Source organism: Taudactylus pleione, unplaced genomic scaffold (assembly GCF_031769625.1).
Source record: "Taudactylus pleione unplaced genomic scaffold, aTauple2 ptg000451l, whole genome shotgun sequence".
Lineage (NCBI taxonomy): Eukaryota > Metazoa > Chordata > Amphibia > Anura > Myobatrachidae > Taudactylus > Taudactylus pleione.
The window spans coordinates 2968371-2988969 of NW_028284853.1; the positions used below are offsets into that span (position 1 = coordinate 2968371).

The window sequence follows — 20599 nt, forward strand, 5'->3', positions numbered from 1 at the left end:
GGACTGCTGAGCTGCACTCAAGCGGCGTTTAAAGATGGTATTACTGTATTAAAGGGACCTGTTAGCAGGACTACTTTTATACATGGGCGTAACTACAATAAGTGCAAGGGGTGCAGCTGCTCTGGGGCCCATAGCTTTTGGGGTGCCCAATAGTTACATGTGTTATATGCATCTTTCACCATTGGGTGGTACATAGGGGGCCATAAAAACGCTCCTGACTTTAGACTTATTTCTGTCTCCTGCTCTCTTTACCACAGGCACAGCAGCGCTGGCTAGACTGCTCCTGGGGGCTGGGCCTCAGACCCCCCGGTTGGCTGACTCTCCCGTTTTTCCACCTCAAAGCTGGGTTATAGGCATTACTCACTCTCCCCCTACAGTCTAGCAGCGTTCACCCCCCAGCCGCAATCCCCAACATCCCTCCTTCTGTCAAACACCAGGCACGCCCCCCTCTCCCCTGGTAAAGCACCCGCCAGTGAGCCCCGGGAGAACCGCCGGCTCCAACTGTCACTCCACAAACTGCCATCTGCGCCCCTTCTGTGCCAGGGGCATTAGCCCACAGTCCTCCCAATAGATGTTCCCGCTGTCACCACTGCAATCACCAACCCCTGGCATGTACATCACATTGCACTACATTGGCAGGCTATACATATTTATAAATACATACAAAAATTATAAATATACTATTTACATGCTTAAAGTTGCCTATTTAAATATTGCAAGGGGATACATGTTATATAGAATATAAAAGTTTACTTCCAATGCCAGTGTAATAGATTTGTATCTCTGTATAATAATATAGAATAAGTGATTAGTAGAATATAGAAAGGAGAAGGAAAATGTCCCAATGAAGTGAATCAGCCCAGGAATGATGTATGATTGAGGTTCTCATTGAGAGGCCTATGTATTATTTTGTATTATTTTTGTAAGAAAACAATCCTCCTATTATCCCGGAGTTTCGCAATGCATTAGAAAAAAATTGTATCGGTGGAATGTAACAAAAGATTTACCAGCAACATGGCAATGCGAGAACCCCTAAGGGTTGCAAAACTAGTTTTGAGATGCAATTTTATTTATTTATACTTTTCACACATTTCTTGGCCAACACCCTGCAATCTGAAGCAATGCGCAAAGCGAAGCGCGAGCATTCATCAACGCCATAGACAATTCCCTGGTGTCATCACTCCGGGGAGGAGGAAGAGAAGCTTCATTTCATTCATTTAATGAATCAATTAAAATATATCATATATTGTGGATTCATTTACTTACACATGTCAAATAATTAATTAAAGGTTCAAATGAAGTGGACTGTGATGAAGGCTCCTGCTTAATAGTAAAGGGGGGTATCCACTAGACGATAAAGTTGAACGATTGAACGATAATTATAAAATCGTTCGATAATCATTCAAACATCGTTTGCAAATCGTGCAGTAATTGTTTCTAACGATGTACGATGCGCGCTCCGGCTGGTCGTTTGATCGTCTCCTCCTTCGACTGAACATTCAGGTCAATTTCACTTGATTGCTTACAAATCGTTTACACATCGTTCACGCTGAACGATCAAACGATGAACCACTATCTGCCCACTATAGCTGAAAGCTCTCAATCACAGATTAAAACAACATAGTTTATTGTTAAATCTTTTGCAAATTGTTCAGAGTGGAAGATCATATTTCAAGGGAAACTTCAAGGGAAAATCGTTAAGAGGTTGGACAGGAATAAAATCGTCTAGTGGATGCCCCCCATAACAAATAGGCCAAGGAAAAGGAGAAGCTGGAAAACATGGGAGGTCTTCTTATATATTGGGGGCTTCTCATACATGGGGGAGGCATCTCATACATGGGTGGGCTATCAGATCCCCCTCTCCTAAACCTTATGCAAAAGCTATTTCTACGCCATCTGAGGTGTGCGATAAACAGGAGCAAGAAAATCCGATAAATATAAGCAAAATTTGAATGATACATTTGAAGATAGCACATTTCTACTATTATTGAGTTGCACAACAGAAGTTATATGATCTTCAAAAAAATAAAAAATTATCGCAATCATCTTTCACATAAAAACGTTAATTTCCTGCTTAATGACTGATACTACATTATCGCATTTATCATGCGATAATGAATTTAATCGCATTTTTAAAACAAAAAGCTTTTTTATTTCTTCAAGGTCCATAGGGATCCACAGGGATACCATGGTGTAATGTGGTTGGAGAGATCCAGACACCAAACAGGTAAAGCTTTCAGCTCCCAGGATGCCTCAGATCCTCCTCCATATACAGTATACCCCAGCCACAGGCCTTCAGTTGTTCCTTGGTGCGGCAGGACACTGCATGACATAAGAGAGAATAACAAAAAAATATTAAGGGGAGCAAGTTCCAAGAAGGACGATTCATAAGAATCGGTCATATCCACATTGAGAACATAGTAATAAAGTACAATGATTTTAACAGTTCCTACAAAACTACAGGCTTGGTAAATATATATATATATACACACACCGTATATATAAATAGAAACAGTGGGGGTAGCACTCACGAGTCTTCCTAAAAGCATATATTTATTACATCTCAGTAAAAATGTTGCAACATTTGTGAGTCCGACGTTTCGGTCCTGTGCGTGGACCTTTTCTATTTTTGTATGAATAGGATTGTTGTGTTCCCTTATGGGTTTGCCACCCCAGCAATTTACTATTGAAGACTAGAGTGTGGACTTGAATGATCACCTGGCATTTAATGTGTTCTTATGAATAACATCAGGCTGTTGTATATAGCGAGTAGACGTTGTAACGTCTGAACTTGTAACATATGATTCCTTGATGTGATTGGATTCTGCTAATATGGTATAGTTATTGGAGACATGTTGGCGGCTAAAATATCTATATGATGAATGTAATATGGATCTATATTTTTTTTCTTTAGAACATTAGTCTCTTCATCTGATAACATTGAGGATAATGATGATATAATACACTGCTGTGCTGCTGAAATAATTAAATTGTGCTATATGCTACTGCGGTATTCTGACATGTGCAACTGTTTGATGTCTTTTTCTTCTTTGTTTTCTTTTTCTTGATACGCTAGTTTGTTTATTACACTGGAGGATTTGTAATATGAGACGCTGTGTGGTAGCCTTGGTAACGGAGGCGGTGCCAGGGACGCTTGTTCTGGATACACACCGGAAGTCCTGCGGGTGCTTGCCAACGGAGCAGGTGGTGATCCCAGCGTCTCGTTAATCATTTGGGTTATTTAAGGTAAGATGGATTTATTGCTTAATATTCCTGACGAAGGGTTGAAATAAACGTTGAATATACAGTTTGGAACTTGAGTTATTTTTGGAAATCCAATAAGTGCCGCTGTAAATGGGTGTATATTGATTTGGAGTTTCTCTGCTGGCACCGTGGTCTTTTACATCAAGTGAAGGGAGTGCCAACACTATGGAACTATATATATATATATATATATATATATATACACAGTGGTGGCCAAAATTGCGGACACTGTTTGAAATTTTAATGTTTGTCAACTTCGAATGCTTATAAAAACTGTTACACTTCATGTAGTGCAATAATGTATATATCAAATGAAAGGAAATTTAATGCTGAATTCAACACTATAAACAGATGTCAAATATTTGGTGAAAATCCCTGTGTACTTATGATGTTACTGTCCTATCAGTATTTCGTTGGGTATCCTTTATTTTTCAAGACAGCGGCACAGCGACGTGGCATTGAGCTAACCAGTGTTTCTAGCTCTTCTTTATTATGTGGTGCCATGAGACAATTATAGCCTCAATTAATTGTCTATTATTGGATGGACGCCTCAGATGTACCAGTTATTTCAAACGGAACCACGAATGATCTATGGGGTTCTGGTCTGGGCTGTTTCCTGGCCATCCCAGCACCTGTATGTCATTTTCCGTGAACCATATTTGGCATATCCATGCAGTGTGGCAGGGAGCAAAAAAAATGGGGCATTATCTGGACAAAGATCCCTGATAGAAGTTAGAAGTTTTGGTTGTAGGATGGTGTCAATGTACTTTCTGCTGTTCAGTGTGCCATCTATGACATAAAGGCGGCCTACAGCATCTGCTGTCATACATGCCCAGATCATAACACTTGTAGGATTCTTTGTTGTCGCTTGAATGCAATCTGGATGTACCTCTTCCCCGATGTGACGTCTCACATATTTTCCCTCATCACTACCAAATATAGATATCTAAGTCTCGTCACTACATATCACTTGTTTCCACTGACCTTCTGTCCATGCAATGTGTTCCTTTTGCCCACTGTATTCGTTTCTGCCGCTGCTTTTTATTCAGCAATGGCTTATTTCGGGGAATCCTACCTTTTAGGCCAACCTCCGTTAGTCTTCTGCATACTGTTCTTGCACTGATAAAAACACTAATTGCACTCAGGTCACTGCTAATGGCCGCAGATAACATCCATCTGGCTGGTAGTAGCTGTTACTAAAATCTGCTTCTTGAATCTCACGCATCTGTGCTTCTTTGTCTGACTGAATGTAGCATAACTTCCCTTGTAATGCAAATATTTCACCTCTGTTTATTGTGTTGAATTCAGCATTAAATTTCCTTTCATTTGGTATATGAATCCTTGCACTGTGAAGTGAAACAGTTTTTATATGCATTCAAAGTTGAAAAACATTACAATTTCAAAATGTGTCTGCAATTTTGCCCACCAGTGTGTATGTGTGTGTGTGTGTGTGTGTGTGTGTGTGTGTGTATATATATATATATATATATATATATATATCATAGAGTATGGAGAGTGAACCAAGGGCACCATAGCTGATGGCATGTAGACGGAGTATTGTTTAAAAGGGAGGTAATATACTCCATAGGAGAAATGTACCATAATCGGTTTACAAGGGCACATGAGTGGGAGAGTGAGGGGATTTCCACTGTTTGACTATTAGGAGTTAAGAATTATTACACATATGCGGAATCAATTTGTTGTCAGACTTGAGCCCGTATTCAATTACTTTCGCACCCGCAATACTTTTTCGCATTCCGTACTTTTTGCCGACATTGCGTATTATAGCCACGGAAACGTATCGTGCGCGCCCCCGCTATTTGCCATATTCAATTTCAAAAGACACGAAAACGTAACCCGGTGAATGCAAACCAGACGAACAGTGCTGACAGAATTGGGGAAATCAGCCTGACACACCATAAAAGATGCACTAACATTGGGGATCAATGTACATGCCCCCGAATAGCCCTAATAAAGCTATTTGGGGTACTTAAGGTGTGTCAATTTCTTCTAATTAGCGTCTCTGCACAAGTGGTGAAGAATGGCATTAAGCAGGATTTTTGGTGACAATAAGTAGTCCTGTCAAATTTGTACTTGAAATGGGTGCAAGGATGGTTTAAAGTTGCCAAAGTAAAGTTTATTTAGCTAGTTTTTAAGTTTGTTACCCCACTTTGCACTTTTTTGCCCCTTTTTTTACAGTGCTTTTTTGGGATGTTCCTTAAATTTTTATAGGGGTTTTTTGATGCAGTTATCCTTTGGAGGGCTGTCCCAAGGGTGCAGAGTGGTTTCCCCACCTTTGCACCCAAAATATCTATTCTGCAGTTTTTTTTCCCACCTATTCATAGGCAAATTTTTTTACATTGCATTGCGTTTTCACATAGGCGAAAAGCTGATGCAAATGAATACGGCGATACTTTTCCGACAGGCGAAAAGTCCCAATCGGCAATACTTTTTTGCAGATTCCGACTTTTCACGGCTAATTGAATACGGGCCTTAGATGCTGAACGCAAGGGCCTCTGCAGCAGAACCACTAGCGGATCCTTAGGAACAGTGCAGGAGATTACAGCTGACGTAAGGTAACAACTACCAGTGACCAAAACTGCTGGATCACAGGGCATTCCCACCAGATATGGAAGAAAGTGCCCACCATATCGCAGTTTCACCAACACTGGTCAGAAAAAAATGGGTACAAAAGATGTATCTTATTAAGGGTCATGTACCATAGAGTATATACTTTGTAAGACGTTTCCCTGATACTAACGCTAATGGACGCTTTAGCAATCTGCTGCCGGATGTGAGACCATTCCTCGTCGTCCAGCTGGAATCAAAGATCGTTTTCTCATGTTTGTTCGAAGATTTCCATCGGGGAGTGTTCAGGGGCTATAATGGAGTGGTATAACACTGCTATAGCGCCCTTACATCCAGACACTGAATCTGAATGGGGAGGGCTGAAGAAGTGTCCTTGAGGGGCACTGGGTCTGTATGAAATGAGTGATTTGTAGGTAGGTATAATGGAGAGTTGAGGGGAACCGATAGCGTTCCTGAAAGTCTGCAAATGTGGTGGGAGCAAACTGTCCAGAAATGTGCCAGAAAAATGTGTAATCCCGGATAAACGCCAGGGTGCAGCAAATCTATCAGAGAACCCTGGGATTTATTTGCATATTTTATGTGAAATGCATCTTGATATATTGGCCAATGAGTCCTTTAGGTACAGTGGTGTCTTGTTTCTCTTTTTAGGGGTTCATTCCACGAATTGAACCCCATTATCCCAATACCAAATATGTATGTGAGGTAAGTACTCTCAGCGTCTTTGTGGCTACTTACGCCGTAACTAGGGGTGTGCAGGCGGTGTGGTGCGCCATCTGTTGGCGGCACCGCCGCTCACCCACGGCTCCTGTATCTGGCTACCAGGGTGCTTGGAACGGCACCCTGCAGCCAGAATCTATGCAGCAGTGCCACCTGGAGCGTCCTTAGGATGCTTCAGACGGTCACACCGCTGCCTTTACAGCTCCCCGGAGCATCCTCAGGATGCTCCAGGCATTGCTGTAATTATCGGTGTTTGTAGCCCTGCCCCCTCCATGTGACGTTATATTGAGGGGACGTGGCCTGCACCGGGCGCCACGAGCCTTAGTTACGGCTCTGACTTACACTTTCCTTATGTTGTAGCAGTTATACATCTTTCTCATGTCAGTGTCATACTTATTACATTTACATCATATTCCTCGGGAAAGGGAAAAGAGCTATCGTGTAATAGAAATGACCCTGCAGAAACATGGCCACATGTAATTGTAAATTTAAAGTGCTAGATTTAATACTGTATGGTGTATTGTTTGTACTATGTTGCTTATGCTTTGCGCTTGAATTCTTACTATACTGTATTTTATGTCAACTATGTCAACTATTCTAAATAAAGAGATTAAAAATACAAAAATAAATAAAAAGTGCTAGATTTAATGTGACCAGCAGAGGACAGTCCTATATGATATATGATAAAATAAATATTTAAAACTATAAAATGTGAACAAAAGAATGAAAAACCACCAGATAAAATGATAAAAACAGCAACATTTCAACTCTATATAATATATCTAATCATCCATTGTAATATATTAGGATGAAGATATCCTTGTAATAAAACATGCTTCATTATGTCTATTTAACTTATACTGTACTTTCAGCAGTTACCCTCCTCACTGCCTCCCCATACTCTTGTTCAGTCTCCCAGATGCTTCACTGGTAAAACTCTGTGTGATTCTAACAAAGACAATATTGGTTATAGGAGCGTTTCAGTGAGACAACTACCAGTGAGGAAAAATAGCGAAATAAACTTTTACAATGTATGAATACCAAATAGATGAGTCAGATGGCGGTCTAATATATAATCTACTGTATATGCAACTGATTAAACCAACATTGTGCTGGATTTTTCTCATCCCTGTCAATGGGCATCCAGCAGCCAATTTATTCTACTTGTTGAAACCCCATTGAAATGAATAAGAAATTTAAATGAATGGACCATTGATGTTAACGAAGCTTCACAGCATTGCTAATTGAGTTTTCCCATATCAGCAGTGATACATCTGCATTGATGTGTGGTAAAGGCGGAGAAACCCCACAGCTCACCTCACAGTCTGCCAATCATAAAGCAGCTAGTGTTGGAAACCACTTGTGATTGGCTGACTGGCTAGCTCATAGTCATTCCACGGAGAGACTCTTAGATGAGCTGTTTGTGACTTTTATTGGTTTTTCATATACCCACCTCAAACCGATAGGTTCCTTTTCTTGAACCCACCTGTCAGTCATTCCATACCCATCTAATCCTTGGTTACAGTTTCACTGTCATTGCTGTTATTTGAGTATCCTCACTATTGTTATAAATATAAATTTTTATGTCTGTCTCTGTATTGATGATCTACAACTTTAATTTAATTCTCTTTAGATCATGGCTACAGCTCGTCGTAGTGCACGATCTGTTGAACATCTGGAAAGTGCACGTAGATGGCGATAAGAAGTTATCTTGGGCCAAGGCAATCGTCAACCATGCTTCATTGTCCGCTAACATCATCGGACTCTAATTGAACATCTTACTATTGTCCACTAACATCATCGGACTCTATCAAATAAACATCTGTATTCAAATAACTTACATTCCACCGGTTTTCAGTTATATTTTATAATATTCAGTGTGTTACTTATATTCATTTAATCAGTTATTTATAATTATTTACTTACACCTTTTGATCTTTTCATATTAAATAATTTTTATTTGGAACAATAGTTTTGAGTGGTCTCATTAACCTTTTGTATCCAAAGAACTTACATTCCACCGGTTATAACATCTTACTATTTATATATAATTTGTGAAGTTAATGGTTTCAATTCATTATATTATATATCCACATTTTATTTATCCTTTTTTTTTTTATTGTATTCTTGTTATGAGACGTGATCCTTAGATCTTACAAGGTTATGTTAGGGCAGTATCAGTAGAAAGGTGAGAAGATCTTTACAACATCTTCTTGAGCTCCCCACCATTAGCAAGCTGCCTATCCCTTACAGCAGGACACAAACACGTATAGGATATATAAACCCCATACAGATAGGACCCTTGTCACATACACACATGACACGTCAGATAGTAGTGCTAACCACTGTATGTTCATTAGAGGGCCTTTGTTAGTTTACCAGTAACAAGTAACATCAAAGAAGCATGAGACACTGGTTCCTGACTACAGACTGAATTATCATTAATATGGGCCAATCCTACCTACACTGTGTATAGGTGACAGGTGCACTGTAACTTAGAGCACAAGAGACATGTAATGGTGAGACCATTTGTTGTGTGCTCGGGTGTTGGTGTGGGCACAGATGAGTTAAGTGTAGGTGGTACCTTACAGCTGAGATGTCAGCTCCATTGGATCTTCCTTCCTCTCTGGCAATGACTCCACAAGTTTTACCCACCTCAGGCTGTACACACAGTAACATGACATAGCGTAACAGCCTTGATAAATAGAATAATAACGTAGATTTAGTAAAGGGGGGTAAGAGAATTTTCAGAGTTCAGGGAGAGTCACTGAATTATGAAAATAATGATCACCATACATATGAAAATAAATTGCAGCACAAAAGGGATATAGCAAATATAATACAGGAGTTTGCAATACTGTGACAATTAAGCAATAACTATTGGGTAGTGAAATAGAGTAACCATAATCACTTTGGGATGGAGAGTGCTAGATTGGGTGGTGGCCCTGCATGTGCAGATGAAACCTCATCCCTTTAATAAGGGACATACATGACACATACAGTATGAATTATACGTGTCCCTTATTAAAGGGATGAGGTGGCAACCCTACCTGCATGCTGATTTGCCTCTTATAGATCATGACATGCAATTTATATGGGTTCAGATTGCTGAGATTTTATTTCCACCCTCGTGGCCTGTAATGCTATGGTCAATGTCAGAGGCTGGCACATCAGAACAAATGAGTATGGAGACGTCTGTATGAGACAGCCAGCTTTCCAGTTCCATATTGTCTTTTTATGCAACCACCAGTGGTTTTGGTGGATGGTAATTGCTTTCTTGACTTTTCCACGGGCAGGTTGCGGTCTGGCTTGGACAGAGGGCCTTGGATGGATGATCCTCTCTGATTGCCTTCAGTGCATCTGAGTTCGTGCCCATGTTTGATACTGTCTGCCTGTCTTAATAGTGCTTAATTATCAGTGTCTGTTTTATAAACTCTGTATGAATATTTGATTACTGTGATGTCCTGTACTTCTCTTTTCCTAATCTGTTAATATTTAAAAAGCTCCAGAGTTTACTCCTAGCTCTCATTCTCCTGGATTTTTGGTTTGATCCATCATGTTATCCTTTTAATTTTCCTGCTTGCTCTTGATTGTTTAGGTTTTATATTTGTTTAGGCTATGTTGTTTATTATTTTTGTGAGTCTCTCTGTTGTCCTTCAGATCCTGGGCTGGATACACCATGACCTTACATGGGAATAGTTGCCCCCATATTTTCTGTGTTGGTGTTTGTGTAGTGTAGTTGGGGAGAAGGTTGTTTGGGGATCCAGGTATGCTGTAAGTTTGGTGTATTGTCATATACAGGGTGTGGGGAACTGGGTTGTTCATTGCTATATTTTGTTGTCCATGTTTTGGACATACTGGCTAGTGTATATTTTGTTAGTTTATCTATATTGATCAGACATTTGTTTAATACACACCTGCCTTACATACCAGGTTGGCATCAGAGCAAATCGATCTGGTATTAGGTGCTGGGTTATAGATGCATTGCACTGTTCCTTTTTCCGAGAGCTGAGTTCATCATATTAGTCACAATGATACATGGTATTCTCCTGGTTTTGTGTGGCGTGGGCCTAGAGGGCGCCTTCGGGTACCCACTTCACTACTACTATATCCAGGGGCGGCTGGCGGTATTGTTCCAAATAGGAGACATAAGGGGAAGAATATTGAGCAGCCCAAATACACTGGCGCAGTTACACTATATATATATATATATATATATATATATATATATATATATATATATATATATATATATATAGAGGGTAAATGGAATGGTGAAAGTGAGGGAGCCTCCGATTAGGAGGGACCCAAAAAAAGAGATTATGGAGAAAGGAAGCCTATGGAAGCAACTTCCAGATCCACCCAGAGTCGAAGATGTGGAGCAGCGTGAGCCAAGTGAGCCATCTCTTGAGTGAGACACTGGTGGCTAGGTAATTGCAGATGGGTCAAGAATAGGGAGGGAATATGAATGTTGAAAGTTTGACAGCGGTAAAGGAAACAAGGGAGAATATTAATTTTAATGGCATTGACACGTCCATGCCAGGAGATGAAGGCTCCAGACTAGATCGCAAGGTCTCTTTTAATAGAAATGGGTAGTGGGGGGGGGGGAATTCATTGAGAAGAGGGAATCACAAGGAGTGTGGTATATGCCCAAATATTTAAAAGAAGAAGTTTTCCAACATAAGTTAAATGTGGAAAGGGTTTGGAGCATTGAGAGAGCAATATTTAACAGAAGGGCCTACGTCTTATAAGATATTATTTGAAATTAGAGCGTTGTCCATATACATGCAGCTCTGTAGGATCGAGGGCAGTGAAGTAAGAGGTTATGTGAGCGGAAGAAGGATGCCGTCGGCATATAAAGCCAAATTATGATCAGCAGAACCAACTCTAATCCCTATGGTAGGGTTCTGACGCATGCGCAGGTCTCTCACCATCGGAGTAGCACGCAAACCATGGGGTTTGTGTATTTCTCTGAATCAGGCTCCTGTTCATTATGGGCCAGTAAATCTGACAAGATACAGTCAGGTGCATAAATATTGGGACATTGACAACATTTTCAGATTTTGGCCTCTATTCACCACCACAATGACTATGAAATTAAACAAACAAGATGTGCTTTAACTGCAGACTGTCAGATTTAATTTGAGGGTAATTACATCCAAATCAGGTGAACGGTGTAGGAATTACAACGGTTTCTATATGTGCCTCCCACTTTTTAAGGGGCCAAAAGTAATGGGACAAACTAAACAATCCTAAATCTAACTTTCACTTTTTAATACTTTGTTGCAAATCCTTTGCAGGCAATTACAGCCTGAAGTCTGGAACGCATAGACATCACCAGACGCTGGGTTTCATCCCTGGTGATGCTCTGCCAGGCCTCTACTGCAAATGTCTTTAGTTCCTGCTTGTTCTTGGGGCATTTTCACTTCAGTTTTGTCTTCAGCAAGTGAAATGCATGCTCAATCGGATTCAGGTCAGGGGATTGACTTGGCCATTGCATAACATTCCACTTTTTAGCCTTAAAAAACTCTTGCTTTTGCAGTATGCTTCGGGTCATTGTCCATCTGCACTGTGAAGCGCCGTCCAATGAGTTCTGAAGCATTTGACTGAATATGAGCATATAATATTGCCCGAAACACTTCAGAATTCATTCTGCTGCTTTTGTCAGCAGCCACATCATCAATAAATACAAGGGAACCAGTTCCATTGGCAGCCATACATGCCCACGCCATGACACTACCACCACCATGCTTCAGTGATGATGTGGGATGTTTTGGATCATGAGCAGTCCCTTTCCTTCTCCATGCTCTTCTCTTCCCATCACTCTGGTACAAGTTGATCTTTGTCTCATCTGTCCATAGGATGTTGTTCCAGAACTGTAATGGCTTTTTTAGATGTTGTTTGGCAAACTCTAATCTGGTCTTCCTGTTTTTGAGGCTCACCAATGGTTTACATCTTGTGGTGAAGCCTCTATATTCACTCTTGTGAAGTCTTCTCTTGATTGTTGACTTTGACACATATACACCTACCTCCTGGAGAGTGTCCTTGATGTGGCCAACTTTTGTGAAGGGGTTTTTCTTCACCAGGGAAATAATTCTTCTGTCATCCACCACAGAGTTGTTTGCCGTGGTCTTCCGGGTCTTTTGGTGTTGCTGAGCTCTCCGATGCATTCTTTCTTTTTAAGAATGTTCCAAACAGTTAATTTGGCCACACCTAATGTTTTTGCTATCTCTCTGATGGGTTTGTTTTGATTTTTCAGCCTAATGATGGCTTGCTTCACTGATAGTGACAGCTCTTTGGATCTCATATTGAGAGTCGATAGCAACTGATTCCAAATGCAAATGTCACACCTAGAATCAACTCCAGACCTTTTACCTGCTTACTTGATAATGAAATAATGAGGGAATAGCCCACACCTGTCCATGAAATAGCTTTTGAGTTGATAGTCCCATTACTTTTGGCCCCTTAAAAAGTGGGAGGCACATATATAAACCGTTGTAATTCCTTTGTATTAACATAACGAGATTTGAAAGCCATGAATACAAAGTCCATTGCCCAAGTACTTGCAAAGCAAAGCAGCGGGGTAAGAGGTACACGCAATACTAGACACAAGAGCCCAAAGGAATCATAGTAAGAAATTGGGAGGGATGTAATAAGGTGTGAGTTTTTGTGCGGGAACAAACTCGTAGCTTCTCGCACATTTTGAAGGTGCGAGTTTGTCCATAAACTCGTAAATGTAATAGGGTGCTAGGTTGACTGACATGTGAGTTAAACTGCATGCTTCTGTGCGTAAAAGTACAACCAGCACCAGGCTTTTTGAGCTGGTCTTGGTTGTGAAAATAAGGGGGGAAAAATATGTAGGGATCCCCTGTATTTTCAACAACCAGCTCAGTGAGTCGGTCCTGGTTGTGGAAATGCATGGGAACAAAATGAGTAGGGGGTACTCATTAGCCACAACCAGCACTGGACTCTTTCTAGTGGGGGTGTAATGCCGTAACCGTGGAACCTGCATCATGGGGTTCCCTGGCCAAAGCATTCACACCCTACGCTAGTCAGCCTAGGCTGGGGATCCCTGGGGAGGTTGAGACCACCCCAATAAAGGTTCGATTGTGTATAAAATAATATTGTCCAGCCAGCCTTTAGTTTTAGAGAGCAACAGCGCGTTTCGGTCACTCCCTAGCTTGAAAAAGTCACAGGAGTGATCAAAATGCGTTGTTGCTCTCTAAAACTATATGCTGGTGTCTAACAACCTAGACATACTCCAGGACAAGTGGCGGATTTGCTAGTGACCTGAGTGCCTGCCTTCATGCTCCGGTGGAGACGTGAGTCGGTTCACTCAAAGAATAGTGCTGCAGCTCTTGCCAAGTTTATAAGCCTACCTCCGGTGGGCTCTCAGGCCCTGAATCAGAGCCGGACGCTCTGACAGAGCGCTCGCTCTGAATCAGGGCCGGGCTATTTTTTTTTTAACGGCTTCCTGCCCGCTCGCATAGCTGTGGGTGACCACCCATAGCTATAGCGATCGGGCAGGAAGATGGTCGCGATGGTCAAGACCATCGCGACCATCGGGTTTGCAACGAGACCCTTGTGGTAGGGTCTCGTTGCCGCAAGCCCTGGAGTGCTTTCGGCTCAAACAGAGCCAAAAGCACTCCCACTGACATCACTTGTGATGTCAGTGGGGCCGGCCCCAGACGGGAGGCGTTCCCATGGGAACGCCTCTGTCTGGGCAGCCACGCCCCTGGCACGCCCACCAAAGGGGGCGTGCTGTCACTCACCATCGACAGCACGCCCCCTTTGGTACGAGACCCGGAGCGACTGCTTGCCTGTTGCTATCCGGGTCTCGCGCATGCGCACTGGGCCACCATCGACCCGCTTGCGAGCGCTCGCAAGCGGGTCTGAATCAAGCCCTCAGTGCGGTGGAGTTATTGGCCGCTGATATCTCTCTACTGAGCGGCCGTACAGCACACTAATTAATGCTAAGAAACTGCCAAAACTAGCCACTTATCAGTGTGCACACCGGAGCTAATTGTCAGTCACTGCTCTATAATTATTATGAAATGGCAAAATTAAATCAGTCAGAACTCGATCTTATATGTAAAGATTTCACACATTTAATTGCAATGAGTAATGTTGAACATTATCCATCCAGATACATTTCCACATAAAAAATATCGACATGAAGTTAAATTGCTTGCAACACCTAATTATCTAATGTCCACTTAGTAGTGTCAGACTATTTTCTGTTTAAAATCAATTTTCACTTATCCCTTGTATAGGTAACATAGAGGCAATTATATATACATATGTCCTGCCAGCCTTTTATATAAGAGTTGCTGATTCACAAACAAAAGTCACTGGTTATCCTGAAGATCTGGAATATATTTATATTATTGATGGAAATCAATCTAAGTTATTATCCAGTGCAGGTGAGTAGAGTCCCTCTCCCGAGGTGGATTATGCGGCAGCTCAGCTCTAGGCTGGCATGTATAATCGCTGCACTTTTATCAAATCAATATAAAAAGTCCCTCTCCCGAGGAAAGTTAGCACTGGTCCGCTCAAGAGTACCTTATGTTACTGCTGTACTTCCTACCTGGATCTGCAGTATGCAGCCGGTTTCCAGCAGTCACCAAGGGTACATAAAAAACATCTTACACATAGGACCTCATTCAGAGCCGCTTGCAAAATGCGAGCGCTCTCTCTGAATGAGGGCGGCCGCTTCTTTAAAATCCGGCCTCCTGGCCGCTCGCTAAGCCGTGGGTGACCACCCACAGTTTTAGCGAGTGACCAGGTGATGGTCACGATGGCCAAGACATCCTTGAAGCCCTTGAAATAAGCAGCCGGGGAGCGTCCTGTGCATGTTTCCAGGCAGCCAGAGGTGGGGGGCGGGGCACCACTGGGTGAGGGAAGGGAGTAAGGTACCTCCTCTTCCGTTCCACTTCCCAGCTGTCCCGCGCGGTCTCTCTCTACACTGGCAGCAATCAGCAGCATAAGGTGATCCCTGCGGTGGCGATGACACAGATGCCCGTCGCCGGAGGCTTCCCCTTGTGGTAGTGTCTAGATGCCCTTCACGCCTTCTCCTGGTAGCCAGAATTACCTGGACCTTACATGAAGGTAAGAAGTCCGGGGGGTCCTACTACAAGGCCACTGACTGCCTGTCCAGGTGAGATGAGACTACAAGTCCCAGCACACCTTGTCAACTGGATAAACAAAGTGCACACATATAGTATATATGTGTGTGTATATATATACATATATATATAGTGTGTATATATATATAGTGTCAATATGTGTGTGTGTATATAAACAACAAAATCAATCAAGCACTCCTTTGTCTGGAGTATATATATATATATATATATATATATATATATACATACATACATACACAACTTCAAACAGTATTCAAAAAAATGTCCAAAGGCAATCTTGTGTCAGAAATTTTCTCTCTTCAAATATCCACCCCGTTTCGATATTTCCTCAGAACAAAGGCAAAGAATATATGGTTGGAAGGATGATCGTGTTTAAATATTTCAAATTCCTATCTCCTACTTACATGTAGGATTGGGGAAATTTTCTCCTTCTCAGTGATGAGGTTTATCCTCCTCTTCAAATTTTTTCATGTAAGTGTGATGATAATCCTCATGTGAACATACAAATAGGTCCTCAATTCCTTCCAGCAGCACGGAGGAAGCTGGTGGTGTGTCAGCGCCAGGCAGCTGCGCACACCACCAGCTTCCTCCGTGCTGCTGGAAGGAATTGAGGGCCTGATTTTGACCCGCTCGCCTGATTCTGACTTAGTGCGCATGCACACGATGGAGGGAGCTCCGTTGTGCGCATGCGCACGACCTGAATAGCGACGGCCAAGCCGTCGCTATGGGTCTCGCACCAAAGGCGGCGTGCTGTCGATGTTGATTGACAGCACGCCCCCTTTGGTGGGCGTGCCGGGGGCGTTGCTGCCCAGACGGAGGCGTTCCCACTAGTGATGTCAGTGGGAGTGCTTTTGGCTCTGATAGAGCCAAAAGCACTCCTGGGCTTGCGGCAGCGAGACCCTACCGCATGGTCTCATCGCAAGCCCGATGGTCGCGATGGTCTTGACCATTGCGACCATCATTTTGGCCGCTCGCTATAGCTGTGAGTGGTCACCCACAGCTATGCGAGCGGCTAGGAGGCCGCTCAAATATTAGGTAGGAGGGCCCTGATTCAGAGCGAGCGCTCTTGTCAGAGCGTCCGGCTCTGAATCAGGCCCTGAGGACCTATTTGTATGTTCACGTGAGGATTATCATCACACTTACAGACATAGAGGGGCAGAACGGAAACAAAGACAGACATAGAGGGGCAGGAGAGCAAGAGGGGAAAAAGACCAAGATGGGATTGAAGAGAGAGAGAGATACATTTCTGGGATTGGAGAAAAAGAAATAGTGGAGAGAGAAGAGAGATATGGAGAAGAGACAGAGCGGGAAGTGAAAGATGGGAAAAGTCGGGAGGAGAAACAAGGGTGGAGAGAGAAGAGAGAAAGTTTAAAAAAAAAAAAGCCAGGCAATGCCGGGCATTAACTCTAGTGTGTGTATATAGTGTGTATATATATATATATATATATATGTGCAGTATATTTTTAAATGTTAATTCTTGTGTGGATATTTTTTTGGAATGTTTTGGGAAGAGGGTAACAGCTGAATCCATTCTAAGTATACTGAAGGTGGATACACACACTCTGTGTACTAAGCCTTATAGAGACATAAAGTGGATGGAGATAAAGTACCAGCCAATCAGCTCCTGTCATTTTACAGACTGACAGGAGCTGATTGGTTGGTACTTTATCTTCATTCACTTTAATTCTTTCCAGGGCTTGGTACTGTGCATTGTGATCTGCAGTGACTTAGTCGGTGCTGCCCGTAGCTGAGGGCAAGGGGGAGACTGGGATCTCCTCTCTCTCTTCCGCTCTTCAGCGCCTGCAAGTTGAAGTGGCGGCAGCTAGTAGTTCTGCTGTGTGAGTCTGACAGGTCAGGTCAGATTTTTGTAGGGCGGCATGGGCAATGAATGTGTTTTATTTTTTTTTTCCTGTGAGGGCCATTGAGTTTGAGTCTTTTTTCCTGTAGGGTCAATTGTGTTTTATTTTTTCTCCTGTGAGGGCTATTATTTTTTTACGTGCAACCAGGGCCACTTGCTTGTTTTGCCCCCCCAGGCTGAAAGTTGCCAGCCAGCCCCTGATGGCATACCTATATTCTGTGTGCAACTGCGGGTGTATCTGCTTGTGAAATGCTACATTACAGTGTGGTGTAGGGAGGCACCAAAATTAGAACTTGCCTCCGGGCATCTGGGATGAACTTACGCCACTGCTGGTGAGGTCACTGAGCAAAGGGCTATCCTCTCTCTAGACCAGTGCTTTTCAAACTCTGGGCCATATCTATCTAGCCGTGAAAAGCAGCGTTTTGACGACAAGTTTGCACTTGTGCGAACTTTTCGCCAAAAATGCGTATCGTGCTATCCTATTAGCTGCGGCTTTTCGCACATGCAAAATTTGTGCATCTAAAAGTGGCGAATAGTTTTCACCTTCTCAGAGCAGGTGACAAAATGTGCAGAAACCCTATTTTGGGCTAAAAATGTGGGAACTTAGGGCCTGATTCAGACCCGCCTGCGAGCGCTAAGCGCGAGACCCGGATAGCGACGGAGCCGGAGAGCGACGGGCAAACCGTCGCTCCGGGTCTCGTACCAAAGGGGGCGTGCTGTCGATGTTGAGTGACAGCACGCCCCCTTTGGTGGGCGGGCCGGGGGAATGGCTGCCCAAACGGAGGCGTTCCCATGTGAACGCCTCCATGTGGGGGCGGCCCCACTGACATCACGAGTGATGTCAGTGGGAGAGATTTCAGCTCTGTTTGAGCCAAAATCTCTCTTGGGCTTGCGGCAACGAGATCCTACCACAAGGGTCTCGTCGCAAGCCCGATGGTCGCGATGGGCTTGACCATTGCGACCATCTTCCTGGCTGCTTGCTATAGCTGTGGGTGGTCACCCACAGCTATGCGAGCGGCCAGGAGGCCGCTCTAGAAAGCAAGAAGGCCGGCCCTGATTCAGAGCGAGCGCTCTGTCAGAGCGTCTGGCTCTGAATCAGGGCCTTAGTTCAGCACCCCTTGGACACCCCTCTCCTCCCTAATGACTAATTAGGCAAAATATATTTTTATTTAACTTATTTCCCCATAATAATGACGTCATGTATGGGGTCAAAATGTAAAATGTGTTGGAAAATGGATGTAAAGTAGTGTGGTAGGTAATTTGGGGGGCTGTATGGATGGGACACGTTTTTTGGGGAATGCAGGTGGCTGCAGCAGGTGTATTTTTAACTTTTTTTTTTTTAAAGTACCCCAAACTGACTCAAATATATAGTTGCACCCATTTTTATGTACCCCTAATTTAACAGCAGCATTTATTTTGGCCAAATAAACTTACTTTCTATAATTTTTCCACTGTTTTAAATAAATACATATTACAGCCATTTGACACAATTTAAAAATCCCAAACCCTTTGACTTTGCCCAATAATACACTTCTAAACTAGTATCCTATGTTTGTTTAGCATTTTTTGGGGTACAGGCACATTTCCCCAATTTCAGGTGCACTTATTGCCGCTAACGCCATGTATTTTTTGGGGTGAATACTGCATCGCTTCTTTTGTAATAGAATTGCCGGACAACCCGTATACCTGATAGTGACGAAAAGGGACACATTCGGGCGAAGGGTGCGAAAAGTTTGCACATGCGAAAGATTAACGTTTTTACGTCTAGTTGGATATGGCCCTCTGTCTCTAGACACACTAACAGTCTCAGTTTTAAGGATATCCCAGCTTGAGCATAGATGGATATTACAGATGGTTGTATTAAAATAACTGAGATACTAATTAAGTCACATGTGCTATAGCACTGACAGGACAGCAGTATTCATGTACAGACATCCATTAATCAAAAGTATTAAACTTGTATTTCTAGTTTTCTCACAAAATTATAAAATTTTTCTATGGTTACATATTTGAACAAACATTGGGTCTCATAGTGTAGGGGGTGTACAACCCGTATTGCACTGACTGGCCACACCCACACGGCACTGGCCACACCCACACAGCACTGGTCACACCTTCTCCATACTTACCGACGTTTCTCTGCACCTTTCCGGGAGCTGCGGAGAGGACCTGCTGCTCTCATCTTCGGGGGCGGAGCTTGACTATAGCCGTCATTAGGTCCCGCCACTTTGCAGGAAAACCCAGCGATTCGTGGGTCCTTGAGAGGGCGGGGCTAAATGCTACGATTCACGTAATTTATCTCCGCCCCCTCCCTATGGACCCGCAAATTGCTCTGAAATCTCCCCATCCTGCCCACTTCACTAGGAAGTGTGTGGGATGCAGATTTTCCTACTCTTTCAGGGGTGCGGGGGGGTTCCCTGTAAAATCGTGAGCCTCCTACGACTCCCCGGAGAGTAGGTAAGTATGACCTTCACGTCTCTGATAATTTCCAGACCTTAATCTGGCTGGGAACCCTGCACCTTTCACTATATAACTCTCCATCTGTAGATATCTGCTGTCTCCTTTCCCCTCCTCACATCATGTTACTGCCCCTGTCACATGCAGCCCTGTCCTCAATGACATATCACTCATCTCCTGATATACTCTGTGCTGCTGGAGGACCCTTCTCCTCAGGGGCGTTTTTAGAAAGGAGGGGGCCTGTGTGCATTCCCCGTCTGGGGCCCCCTCTTCTCTTCCCGGCATGTGGCAGCCGACTGACGCGGCTGGCCGGCCACCGGAGCATTAGTAGACTCTGGGCACTAGAGTGTGCCCGAAGTCTGCTGCGCATGCACAAAGCGCCGGAAAAATGGCCGTGGCGACCATTTTTCCGTCTTTTTGTACAGCGCTGACACCCGGCGCTGGACCTTGGAGAGGTAAATTTTAAATAATATGGGTGCATGGTGTGTGGTGCGGGATCCCCCTGGACGCTGGGGCCTGTGTGCACCGCACACCCCTATTATAGAAACGCCCCTGCTACTCCTACCAT

General features: G+C 43.2%; 1 protein-coding gene across 5 annotated transcripts in view; it reads left to right on the forward strand.

Annotated features, from left to right (window-relative positions):
• Positions 1–8492, forward strand: part of LOC148505514 (uncharacterized) — a 51854-nt gene extending 43362 nt beyond the window's left edge. For 3 of the 5 annotated variants that reach the window (XM_088448076.1, XM_088448075.1, XM_088448077.1), the window contains 3 exons: positions 2164–2227; positions 3077–3246; positions 8204–8492. In XM_088448076.1, the coding sequence (XP_088304202.1) occupies positions 2164–2227; positions 3077–3228 (216 nt within the window). In that variant the 3' untranslated portion in view covers positions 3229–3246; positions 8204–8492. The remainder of the gene's footprint in view (positions 1–2163; positions 2228–3076; positions 3247–8203) is intronic. The other 2 variants (XR_015869881.1, XR_015869882.1) reach the window with 2 other exon arrangements.
• The last annotated feature ends 12107 nt before the right edge of the window (positions 8493–20599 follow it).